General features: G+C 34.0%; 1 protein-coding gene across 1 annotated transcript in view; it reads left to right on the top strand.

The window, feature by feature from the left end:
• Window positions 1–13,045, top strand: part of BMPR1B (bone morphogenetic protein receptor type 1B) — a 211,343-nt gene that overhangs the window by 188,771 nt on the left and 9,527 nt on the right. The window contains exon 10 of the mRNA XM_051967073.1: window positions 5,876–6,051. Coding sequence (XP_051823033.1) covers window positions 5,876–6,051 — 176 coding nt within the window. The remainder of the gene's footprint in view (window positions 1–5,875; window positions 6,052–13,045) is intronic.

Here is a 13,045-nt window from a genome sequence, read left to right on the forward strand (position 1 = left end):
AATGTCCAATTTCAACAAGGATAATAGGACTTTTATACTTAGTTTCAAAGGGCTGTGATTTGGCCCTAATAGTTTTCCTCTTTATATAGTGTAATATCAGAATTATTTCCATTGAAACATTTGCAGAATCGAATCAACAGGAAGACTTTATGAAATACCCAGTTATGTTCCCAGCACCATCTTGACACTCAAGGATAAAATAATAATAATAATAATCAAGAGCCATTACTCAATAGATAAGTGGTCAAAAGACATGAACAACTTTTGGAAGAATTGCAAATTATAAATTACACTAATTGAAATTTGGAAATTTCCTCAAAATCAGTAAGAGAAATTCAAATTGTAGAACAACTCTGTGTTTTCATCTCTCTGAAAACTAAGAAAACAAAAAGAATAGTCAGCATTGAATGGAAGGAACATTCATATACTCTTGGTAGAGTTGTGAATTGATCATTTTGGTTATCTGTGTGAAATTATGCAAAAGTGTGACATCACTGTTCATCCCTTTTGACCTAATAAATCTTTCTACAAGATATATATTCAAAGAAATTCCAAGATAAAAACAAATCACAGCACTGTGGTAACCACAACTGCAACAAAAAACTGGAAACAAAGTGGGTGCTCATTAGAGGGAACAAAACTAAACTAGCATATAAATATAATAATTACTGCTACAATAGAAAGGATAAAAAAACCAAGATTTTTCACTACTGAGTAACTGAGAAAGCAAAAAACAAGGTTCTAGAGAACAGTTTAGGGAACATATTTGTTTCTGACAAAAATGAGGGGAAGACATATTAAAGGAAAATGTTGTATATATTATCAGATAATAGTTGCTATCAAATAATTTTGTTTAATTGGTTTTTTCTTTGTTATAAAGAAGGATTAGATAGGGAACAGGGCAGGACAAGGGTATAGACCTAGAAAAAAATGTGATGTAAAAGCAAAAGGCATCAATAAAAAATATTTTTAAAAGAAAAAAAAAAGAATTTGGATGCTTTACCATTTGGTGCATATATTTAATATTAATATTACTTCATTGTCTGTGAAATTGCCATTTCTTTCCTTTTCACTTTTAATTAAATATATTTATGTTTTGCTTTCTCTGAAATCATGAGTGCTACCCCTGCTTTTTTTTTTAACTTTAGCTGAAGCATAATAGATACTGCTTCAGCTGCTCATCTCTACTTTTTTCTTCAGATGTATTTCTTGTAAACAACATATCTGCTATCTGCTTCAATTTTTATGGATGAGTTTATCCCATTTACATTCACAGTTAGGATACTGAATATTTTTCTCCATCCTGTTTTCTCCCTCTTTATGCCTTTCTCTCCTTATCCCTTTTCCCTCTCACCCCTTCTTATTTTACCCTAGCCTTTCTTTCAGTCTTTTGCTTTTGAGCATTAAACTCCCCCCCAATCTGCTCTTCCTTTTATCTTGGCTCCCTTTCCTCCAACTTCTCTTTAGAAGAAGATAGATTTCTATGCTTAATTGAGTATATATGTTATTCCTTCTTTGAGCCAAATCATCTGAAAGCAAGGTTCAGTTGATGGCTAGTCTCCTCTCTTTTTTCCCTCCACCATAACAGATCTTTCACATCTCTTTACCTGAATTAATTTTTCCTATTTCACCTCTCCCTCCCCCTTCTTCTACAATTCTATTCTACAATCCCCTTACTTACTATTTGATTATCACTCCATCAGCTTATACCCACACCCTCTGCTTGTGTATAATCTTTCTAATTATTCTAATAGTGATACAGTTCTTAAGAAATTACAAATTTCATCTTCTCATTGAGGGATGTAAACAGTTTAAATTCCTTTGTTTTATCCTTCCTGTTTACCTTTTTATGCTTCTCTTCAGTGTTGTATTTGAAAATCAAAATTTCTGTTTATTTTTATCTTTTTTTATTATGAGTACCTGAAAATCCATTATTTCTCTACATAGCCATTTTCCCCTCTAAAGGATTATGCTTAGTTTTATTAGGAATGTGATTTTTGGTTGTAATCTTAGCTCCTTTGCTATCAGGAATATTATATGGTCCCATCTGTATCTCTTTGATGTTTAAGTTATTTCTATCTGGCTGCTTATATTTTCTCCTTGACTAAGAGTTCTTTAATTTGGCCATAATATTCCTAGAGTTTTCATTTGGGGTATCTCTTTCAAGAGAGATTCTTTCAATGTCTATTTTACCCTCTGGGCACTAGAAATTCAGGGTAGCTTTCCTTAATAATTTTTGAAAGATCACCTCCAGGTTCATTTTTAATCATAGCTTTCTAATAATTCTTGAGTTTTCTCTTCTTTATTTATTTTCCAGATCTGGTGTTTTTCCAAGGAAATAACTCACATTTTCTAACTTTTTTATTTTTTATTTTATTTGTTTCTTGATATATCATTATTAATTTTTAGTTGCCCAATTCTAATATTTCAGGAATTATTTTCTTCAATTAGATTACTGTGCTTCCAGTTGTTTGGAGGAGAATTTGGAAGAATACAGTCAAGTCCCTGCCCTTTCTTCATCATTTTGGTTCTGCCTTCCACCAATTTTTTCCCTCTTAAGAAGAAAGTCTCTCAGTTGAAAGAAGACAAATGGGATGCTCTTAGAGAATATAAATAATCAGAGTTACCTACACTTGATTACATGTTTGTTTGTTTGTTTTAACAAATTTTATATATATATATATATATGTTATAGTTGTTGAGTCCCCTATACATCCACTTTAATCCCAATGGATACATATTTTTCCTTTTCTCAGAATTGTTTCTTTGATGTATTCAGGATTTCATTTCCAAGAGTTTCCCATTCTAATTACACTGACCCTTATTATGTTAATAAGTTCTAATCGGTCTTTCTTGTACTCTTTGAAATATGTTTTGTCAAAATCTTTGATATATTTTTCACTATAGCCAGCTTTCTTTGCTGTTTTTATCACAAACTCTTTAAAGGAATGGTCACTTCTCTTCACCATTCTTGTAATTTTCAGTTTCTCTCTGATGATTACAGTCATATTCTGAGTAGAATTTCAGGACCTGTCATCTTTTAAAGAATGAAATTATCATTAAGCATTTCAAGAATTCATTGCTTTTAGCAGTCTAGAGAGAAAAAAATGATTCTTTTCCTATGTCTTACAGGTAGGAAGCCAGAGTTCCTGGAATTCAGAACGAAGGTAGTAGAAGACAGACAGATTTGCTCAAATTTGAATAATTAGTCCAATAAATGACTCCATCTACTCATCCTCTGTCAATATTTCAATACTGGCACTAATAACATTTCTTTCTTCCTGGAATATATTCACTTTTCAACTCTGCCAACCAGAAAAAGACCAGAGTATTTGAAAAAGCTATTTTACTTGACTTTTCTTCATTTATATTTTAGTTTCTGTTGAAGCAAAGGCATTCCTTTCTAGTTTATTTGCTCATACTGATGAATATTCAAAAACTGATGGTATATAACTAGAAATAGCTATTTACATTGGAAATTTAAGAAAGTTGAAATTTTTGATGGGAAATTGATTTTAAAGATGTTTTAGGAATAAACCTTTTTAGGGGATTTTAAAATATGAATAGAGGCAAAGAGTTCTGACTTATGTAGACATTATCAATAGATAGAAAAATTCAGATTTAAAACTTTTGTTGACTTTAAAATTGCATACATATTCTTGTTTTTATTTTTAAAATCACAAGATCAAATGAATGAGGTCGTCTTTGGAATTTCTTTTATAAATCTATATAAATGAGAAGTTTTTGCAAGGGTCAATGTTGAAAAATTACTCATGAATATGTTTTGTCAATAAAAAGCTATAATAAAAAAGAAAAGATATTGAAAAATAAATAAATCTATATAAATTTTATGATTTAGCCTATTTGATCTTCTTTCCTTTACTATCCACTTCAGGGGCTTCCTAGTGCCTACTGGATAAAGTTGAAACCTTTTAGTGTGGTATTAGATTCTGCACCTTTCCAGATTTACATCATTTCTCCCTACTGTGCACTCTGTACTACAGTCCAAAGAAATGTAGATCCTCCATGTGTCCTCTTCTTTCCTCCCTTTGGCTCTTTGCTTCAATTTTTATGCCTAGAAGCTGTGTTCTTCTTTGTCAACTCTCCCTTCATTGAAATCCCATCCATACTTTAAAGAAATTACTTCCTTGAAAAACTTTCCTAGGTCCTAGGGAAGTACTTGAAAAGCACTCTTCATGCCCTTGCATAGTATCACTTTTAAACTGCATATATCTATTTATGAGCTCATGTCTATAGAGTTCAAACTGTGACAACTTTGAAGACCTTAAAAGGCCAAGTTGAATCAGCTTCCAGTGCAAAGTATTGCATTGTTTGGGTGCTGATTGATTCAGAGTGAATATAAATAGCAGTCATTTCTGTTTTTGATCACAGAGTCTTCCCTGTATAGCATTATGTATGCATAAATGTATGTATTTATTTTCTGACTAGGTGAAAGAATCCATTCTTTGCCTCAATTGCTATCTAGTCTTAATCATTAAATGGGTATGACCTTAGTAAAAGTGAGACTTGTTGAAGATCTTAAAAAGCCCAGGGTCTCCAGTTGCTTCCTGCGCCATCTTCATTCAACTTGAGCTATATCTGGTCACTGGATAAAGATGGCTCTGGAGGAGAAACTGAGGCAGGGGAACTTGCATTTGAATGCCCTCATTTAAATCCATTTGACTTGTATGGCCTTGCATCACCTCCCTGATGTCACGGTACTCTTTCAGAACAAAGGACAAACCATAGCAAGATACTCGGTGACAGATTTTATCAGTTATTTGAGGACCAGCTTAGCAAAGTTTGGAAAAATATATAACAAAGACTGAATTGCATTATGGAAATTGAATGCAGAGTCAGGAAACCTAGATCCTAGTCTCAGTTCTGTCTAAATCAAGATTATACACTGAACAAGTCACTAATTTTTTTTTTCTCTTAATACTTTCCTTTTCTGTAAAAATGAAAGGATTGGACCAATTGAAAATCAGTTTCTTCCATTGTAAAATTTTAGAATTGGAATGAGATCTGGGCCTTTTTCTCAGATTTGCTTCTCCTGATTTTTGGAAGAAGTAGAAGATTTTTTTTTTGTTTTCTTAAATTCCATTTTAATAGCAAATCTGCTAAATGGTGAATCTGAGAAAAAGTCTGTTTTTAAACATTTAATGAATTTTTGATAGTTACCAACTGCATTAGTTTAATGCTAATGAAATCCCAAATGATACCAGCTCCATTCCTGTTGAATCTTTTCTTTTTGTGCCTGAATTTAAATACTTCATATAGCCTCAGCCAAGTAAGCCTTTCAAATCAGAGTCTTTCATGGCTTTTTTCAACAATGAGATGATCCAGGTCAGTTTCAATGATCTTGTGATGATGAGAGCCATCTACACCCAGAGAGAAGACTGTGGGAACTGAGGGTGGATCACTCTTTTCTCTCTTCTTATTGTTGTTGTTTTCTTGCATTTTGTTTTCTTTCTCTTTTTTTCTTTTTGACTTGATTTTTCTTGTGCATCAAGATAATTATATAAATATGTGTGCATATGTTGGATTTAGCATATATTTTTACCATGTTTAACATATATTGGATTATTTGCCATCTAGAGGAGGGCTGGGGAGAAGGAGAGAAACTGGAATACAAGATTTTTCAAGGGTCAGTGTTGAAAAGTTATCTTAGCATATGTTTGCATATGTTTTAGTTTGAAAATTAAAAAGCTTTAACTAAAAAAAAATGTAAAAGGAAGAGTCTTTGTTCATATTTTATAAATTTTCCCCTTGAGAATGTTTTATTGCAATGCTTTTTGACCTTGTTCTTCCTGTAAGTTGATTTTGCTAGTGTTTTTCTTCTGTGTTGATAAAAATGCTGTGCTTTTCCCCTCAGTGACACCAATGAAGTAGACATCCCATCCAACACTCGAGTTGGCACCAAACGTTATATGCCACCGGAGGTGCTAGATGAGACTTTGAATAGGAACCACTTCCAATCCTACATCATGGCAGATATGTACAGTTTTGGCCTTATTCTGTGGGAAATTGCCCGGAGATGTGTTTCTGGTGGTAAGTAATTCTAGTGTTGTTGGAAAGTTAGAGCCTGAGTTCTCCCTAAGGGAATCCTTAGCGTTGAACACTGAATTTATCTCCACTTGTTATGCCACAGTTCTCAGTTTCTCTAATTATTCTGAACCAGTCCTGACTCAGTTTCTCTTTTTCTCAAAGCTCAGTCTTGCAAAACCTTCCTTCCCTCTTTATCAGAAAACTTGATAAGGATAAATGATCTTACATTTTAGAATACCAGAGTGCCTCTCCCCATCCCAAACTATCAGAATATCAGATTACCATCTTATTAAGATGCCTCCCCCCATTTCTGGGATGCCTCCCCCCATTATGTCACTCCCATCTCCAGTGCCTCCTCCCATCTTGTCAGAGTCCCATTCCCGCTCTCAGCACTCTGACTCCACCCCTGCCTCAGTATCCCCCTGCATCTGAGCCACGTATATATAGGTCATTGGGAACTCACATTGTTTGCTGGATTCTTGGAGAGGATAGCCTCATTCAGTTCATTCATTCAAACCATGGATCCATTTGGTCCCAGTAAATCTCTCCCTTTAAATAAATTATCAAACACTCTAATTTCTATCTTGCCTCAGTTTCTCTGGCATTACATACTAGCTTTCACCCTATGCTGAATATAAGCTTCTTCTTTGAACTATCTAGGGACTAGATAGTTCCTGGTCCATTAATTTATTTTATATAGAACACACCCAAGGGAGAAAGTTTTCTAACACAAGTGAATAACTGCTTTGCAATCTACAATTTTATAAACAGAACTGAATAGAGCAGGTTACATGACTTATTCATTATCACAAAGCCAGGATATTTCAGGGCAATATCATTTTGTAGATATCTCAAGAGATATCACCTATGTCTGATGTAATAACTACCTACTGGACCTCACTAAGTGAAGTCATTGCAACTCAACAAGCTTCCTTTGTTTTCAGTGGCCCAACTATAAAAAAAAAGTTTCTGGGGACAGCTTAAATGGCACAGTACATAGAGCACTGATCTGGAGGACCTGAATTCAAATCCAGTCTCAGCTACTTAATACTTCTTAGCTTTATGACTCTTGGCAGATCACTTAACCTTAATCACTTCTCCAAAATAAATAAATAAAAAGAATGACTTCTTGTTCTGCTATTACAGATTCTTCACAATCTTGCTTCTTCTGGATGCCGAACTGCACTGATTATTTGTTCATTAACATAATGATTAAATAATAATATTCCTTGATGACTGCTCCCCCTTGGTTTTCTTGCTATCTGTCTAACTACTACTTCTCAATCTCTTTTGCTGGTTCTTTATCTAGGTCATGACCACTGGCTGATAGTGTTCCTCAAAAATTTTGTCCTGGGCTTTCTATTCCTTTTTCCCTGTTCTTTTCCATTTGGTATCCTTGTCAACTCCCCTAGGTTCAGTGATCATCTCTGGGTAATTGACTCCCAGATGAGGATGTATTCTGATGGAAGTGGATTTCTTTGACAAAGACTCAATTTCAATTGATAAATGATGGACAGAAGCAGCTACACCCAAAGAAAGAACACTGGGAAACGAATGTAAACTATTTGCATTTTTGTTTTTCTTTCCGAGTTGTTTTTTACCTTCTGAATCCAATTCTCCCTGTGCAACAAGAGAACTGCTCGGTTCTGCACACATATATTGTATCTAGGATATACTGCAACATATTTAACATATATAGGACTGCTTGCCATCTAGGGGAGGGGGTTGAGGGAGGGAGGGGAAAAATCGGAACAGAAGCAACCACTAACATCAATAATACTTTTGGGGCATTGCACAGTGAATAGCCCCTGTTGTGAGATTTTAAAGTTTGAATTAGCTATCAAAAATGACGCATGTGTTTTAGAAGCCAAATATAAAAGAACTTTAATAATAATAACTAAAAGCAGCAAAGAATAGACCTTTTGCAATAACAAAACTAGCACATAAAGATAGTAACTAAACACACTACAATTATTAATATAATAATCAGGATAGAAGAAAAAGAGAGAAAAAACATCACCAGTTTGGGGGAGCATCAACTCTGATTCACTATGGCTGGGGGGTCCCATGTTCAGCCTATGAGTCTCGAACTGGGAATTTTTCCAAAGCACAGCATCCTTTCCATGGATGAGACTCCAATGAGCCATCTCAGAGCAGGGGCTTTTATGGGGTTACAGACAAGGCTTTGGACCAAGGATTTGGGATATGGATGGACCAGGGTCTTTGGGCTTCTGCTCACCTTCTTGGCTATTGACCATGGGAATACAGATGTGTTAGCTCATCAAGGAGATAACCATGAGGGGCTGCAAGGTTGAAATTAAAAAATGACATACATGGGAGATTAGTTTTAAGAGGGGCTAGTTCCTGCAACATAGATAAGCAGCCAACGCATACATGATATATTCCTTGAGAAGCCAAAGTGAACTTTCCTTGAGAAGTCAACTAAAGGACAGAGTGAACTTACTCAGGAATAGGGAATATTCCTTCAGCCCCTTACACTCATTATGTAGAAAGCAATACTCATGATCTTTCCCCCCAACATTTTTCATCTCCCATTTTTGACTACTAAAATTCACAATTGTGTTGTCTTTCTTAACTCAGTTATTGCCAACATCTTATAGTTTTTTTAACTACAAAATCTCTTCATATATATATAATATATATATATATATATATATATATATATATATATATATATATATATATCCCCTTCTCTCCAGTTATATAGTTATATGATCTTCCTTTAGGTCCTTAGCATATCTCTTCTGAACTTGTCCAATAGATTTCTAAGATAGACAGATAAACAAACAATCTCTTTTAAATCTCACAACAACCAGTAGGATAGATAATACAGATATTATTTTCCACATTTGAAAGGAATAAGGTCACAGAAATAGAAAGTGGTAGAGACCTTAATGAAACTCAAGACCTATGACTCTTTTTTCCCTTTTTTCCACCTACTAGGCTGGTTCTTAAACAAAAGGTAAGCTGTCCCACACCCTTTGTATAAGGACCAGCCCATTACATCATGAAATCTGTCTCACAATCTCTTGCATCCCATTGCTTCTTATTTTTGGGCTAGAGTTAAATATGGCATGTGCATGAGAGAATCACATAAAGGACCTGACAATTTTAATTCTTTTGGAGTAAGCTTTGGAAAGCATTTGAGATTTCAAGAGCCAGAGAGATGAGGAAAGAATGCATTCCTGACGTGGACAGTCTGTGCAAAGGCAGGTCTCCTGACTTCAGATATGGCACTCTTTTTTTTTTGTACTCCATTAAGCTTGTGACAATGGGAAAGTCATTCTTAGAGTCTGTATTTTTCAGTCAGTCAATAAAAAAGCATTTATTATATGCTTATTATATTCCGCTGTGCTAGAGGAAAAAGGAAAAGCAAAAACATACATTTAAAGGGTTGGCAATACTTGCCTGAGAAGTATTGTCAGCTTGTCCTGACAGCTTAAGGATAAAAAAATAATAATAATAAAATAAATTTAAACTATCAATTATCATTATTATAATTATCATCATCCTACTATAATTAACATCATCCTAGCCAGCAATTTGAATAAAGTGCTGGCCTTGGACTCAGAATGACCCAAGTTCAAATCTGGTCTTAGCCACTTAATCGTTTTGTGACAATGGACAAGTCACTTAACCTTACTCGACTAAATTCTTCTCTAACATGAGCTGGAGAAGGAAATAACAAACTATTCCAGCATCTTTGACAAGAAAATCCCAAATGGGGTCCCAGAGAGTTGGACATGATTTATTTCAGTCACATACCTCCTGTACTTTGGTTTATTCATATTAAAATAAAGAGCTCAGATGAACTTTTATGGTCCTTTCTATGATTCTAATATGATATATTTATATGAAGTGGATTGTAAATCCCTCAAGGGTCAAACCCCTTCCCCATAAATGTTGTTCAGGCTGTTGATGCTGCTTGATTTTGGTCCATCTTCTATGTAGAATATTCACATTTATTTTTCTTTTAAAAAAAAAAGAAAGAAACTACAAACAATTTAATTTTCATTCACATATAGTTTTAGGGAGAGTAAATCTCATTTGATTCTTATATCTACTTCGTAAATGCAGGTGAAGTTAGTGCTTTAGGTATTTTTATTATTTGCATTTTAAAGATGAAGAAATTGAAGTTTTATAAAGTTATGTGACTTATCTGTAAAAATACAACTTTATAAAATCATATTCAAATCCTGGTTTCAAGGCCAGTGATATTTCTACTACACAGTGATGCTTCAGAAATCTATAGATTTAAATGACTAATGTTTTGATTTAAAATAATATTTGAAATATAAGCGTGAAATAAATTACATATTAGAAGAATCTAAAAATTGATTAGGAAGTTGGAATAAAATTATAATAAAATTTGTTTAGAGATTTTAAATGCACTATTTTTACAGAACTTCATTTTCATTTGTAGTAAAGAAGCATAGCTTAGCAAACAAACTTAAACATATACCATATCTTGTATTCTTCTTTCTGTCCCCAGAGTCTATCACTTCTCTCCCTAGAGCAATCTTGGAATCAAGTTTGCTCCTTTGGATCAGGGTTGTAAATATACAAGTGGTATTTACTTTTGTGGTGATGATCATTGCATTCATTGATCTCTTCCTAGTTCTGCTTTTTTTCATTTTACATAAATCTTTCACTCTCTGAATTCTTCAAATTCATCATTTATTGCCATGCAATAATATTTCAATATTCATTTCACAAATTCTTTAGCCATTCCCCAATTGAGATGTACTGAATCTACTTGTGTTTTTTTTGCTATCACAAATAACACTGCTACAAATAATTTTTAATATATTTATAATCCTTTCTATCTTTGATCTCTCAAAGATAGTACTGCTAAGTCAAAAGATGTGAACAATATATTTACTGTTCTTGCATGGTTCCAAATTGCTTTACAGAATGTTTGATCAATTCATAAATCTACCACACCAATCTTTCCAGAGGAAACATTAGTTTCATCTTTTACCATCTTTTCCAATTTACAGGGTGTGAGTATTAGTTATTGAAGCATTTTAAATATATGGTTGATGATATATGCACATTTCTTTTTCTGAAAAAAATATGCTTGTTCATATATTATGTTTTGAAGGCCAAGTTTTCTTCTCAGAAATACCATTGAATGATATTTAACTGTTTGATGCTTTCATTTTGGTTGGCTGTGTACTTTCTTCTATTAGGATTAATATAAGAGTTTAATTTCATTACAAAGATTTGCCCACCTTGGAGTGGTACAATTAAAGTCATACATAGTGCCTAATAATTGCACTAGGGAATTAATTTTTATGAGCTCTTTTGAGAGCAAAACTTTTTTCTCTTGAAGTAGGTACAGGATAATGTATAAGCAGAAGGTTAATATATGTATTGTTCCTCAACCAGATACTGAACAAGTATTCAGTCTTCAGGAAAAAGCTAAAGTATAAAATTGATTACTTTTCCCTTCATTTTGTGTTTTTCAAAAGCATATACAATTATACCAATCCTCAAGGCTCTCTATCTGTTAAATCCTCAAGTTCCATAATAGTCCGGGTTATCAGAATGTACTATATAGAGAGAAGCCCAAATCTGATTGCTGTGCTACATTTGCAAAACAAAAATCTGCTTTGGAATCTGCTAAGATGTCAGAGATGGTGGGGGTGAGAGATCAGAAAAAGACAATTCACTCACTGCATTTTTGTCAAAAATGAGCCCAGCTTCTCTTCATTTCATTCATTCACTATTCATCTAGTCAATTCATTAAAGATCTGCTCCTTGCCAGCATTCTCTACTCTCTCTTTCGCTCTTTCTTTCTCTTACTCTCTCTGTCTCCCCTACCCCACCCCCCACCTCTTTCTCTCTCTCTCTCTCTCTCTCTCTCTCTCTCTCTCTCTCTCTCTCTTTCTTCTCTCTCTCTCTCTTCATTCTCACTCTCTCACATACATATATTAGTCTGGAACATACTAAAGTGCCTCAAACTTCAAGTGATTTCTCCATAATATTTTTCTCTCCAAAATCACTCCTGAATTTACTATCACCAGTGGATGAATCACTTTAGGTTCCATTTAACTACCTTCCAATCTTTATTGGTTCAAACAGATTGCTTGGGACTTTATGCCTTACATCTGGCTTCCACACTCTCCCAACATGGATTCGAGCTCCTGGACTTCTGGCACTGAGGATTCTGACCTTTTAGAAATCACGTGGTTATAGTTATTTCTAATACTTCTCTAGCTAAAGCTGGAAAGAATGGACATAATGTAGGCTGAAGCAGTAAAATGGCAGTGTGCTGTCATCTTTATGCTGGCTCCAGATAAGAGAAGGGCTGAGATGCCTCCCTTATCCAAAGGGTCAGCAGAACTTATCTTCCTTGTTCAAACATCACCCAGATAGGAAGGAAGAAGAAACTCATTTTGGTAATTTACTAGCTTTTGAACACATTGTAGTTTCAGTTCAGTAGCCAGATATGTAACTTTAACACCTTGAAACTAATGAAAAAAAATCCAAAGTCACCAGTCATACTTAACTATTTGTGTTTATAAGAGTGAGTTTTTTTTTTTTTTTTTTTTGTTTTTGTTTTTGTTTTTTTTTTTTTACCATTCCCAGTCAGCTTTGTTACAGTCCATGCAAGAGATGGCAGCCAAGGACAAATGCTTTGTAATATAAACTAATTTATAAAATCCTAAGGAGGGAAAAGAAGATAATGAGAAATAACACTTTGCAAAACAACAGGAACAATGGAAGGATAAACAAGTTCACAGAAAGCTTAGAGAGCAGCCCAAAGTAGTTTATTCCAAGATTACTTAAAAATGATGCTAGGAAGAGGTCAAAAACAGATGAAAAATGAAAATTTCTGAGATTTCTACAAGAAGATTTTTTTCCATACTATAGTATAATACAATGTTTATGCTCAGCCTAGTATTGGTATTGAATAAAGATAGGAAAAGGTAATAGGACCAAACAAAAGGGAGATCTGTGTAGAGGAAAC

The sequence above is a fragment of the Antechinus flavipes genome, chromosome 6, assembly GCF_016432865.1.
Source record: "Antechinus flavipes isolate AdamAnt ecotype Samford, QLD, Australia chromosome 6, AdamAnt_v2, whole genome shotgun sequence".
NCBI lineage: Eukaryota > Metazoa > Chordata > Mammalia > Dasyuromorphia > Dasyuridae > Antechinus > Antechinus flavipes.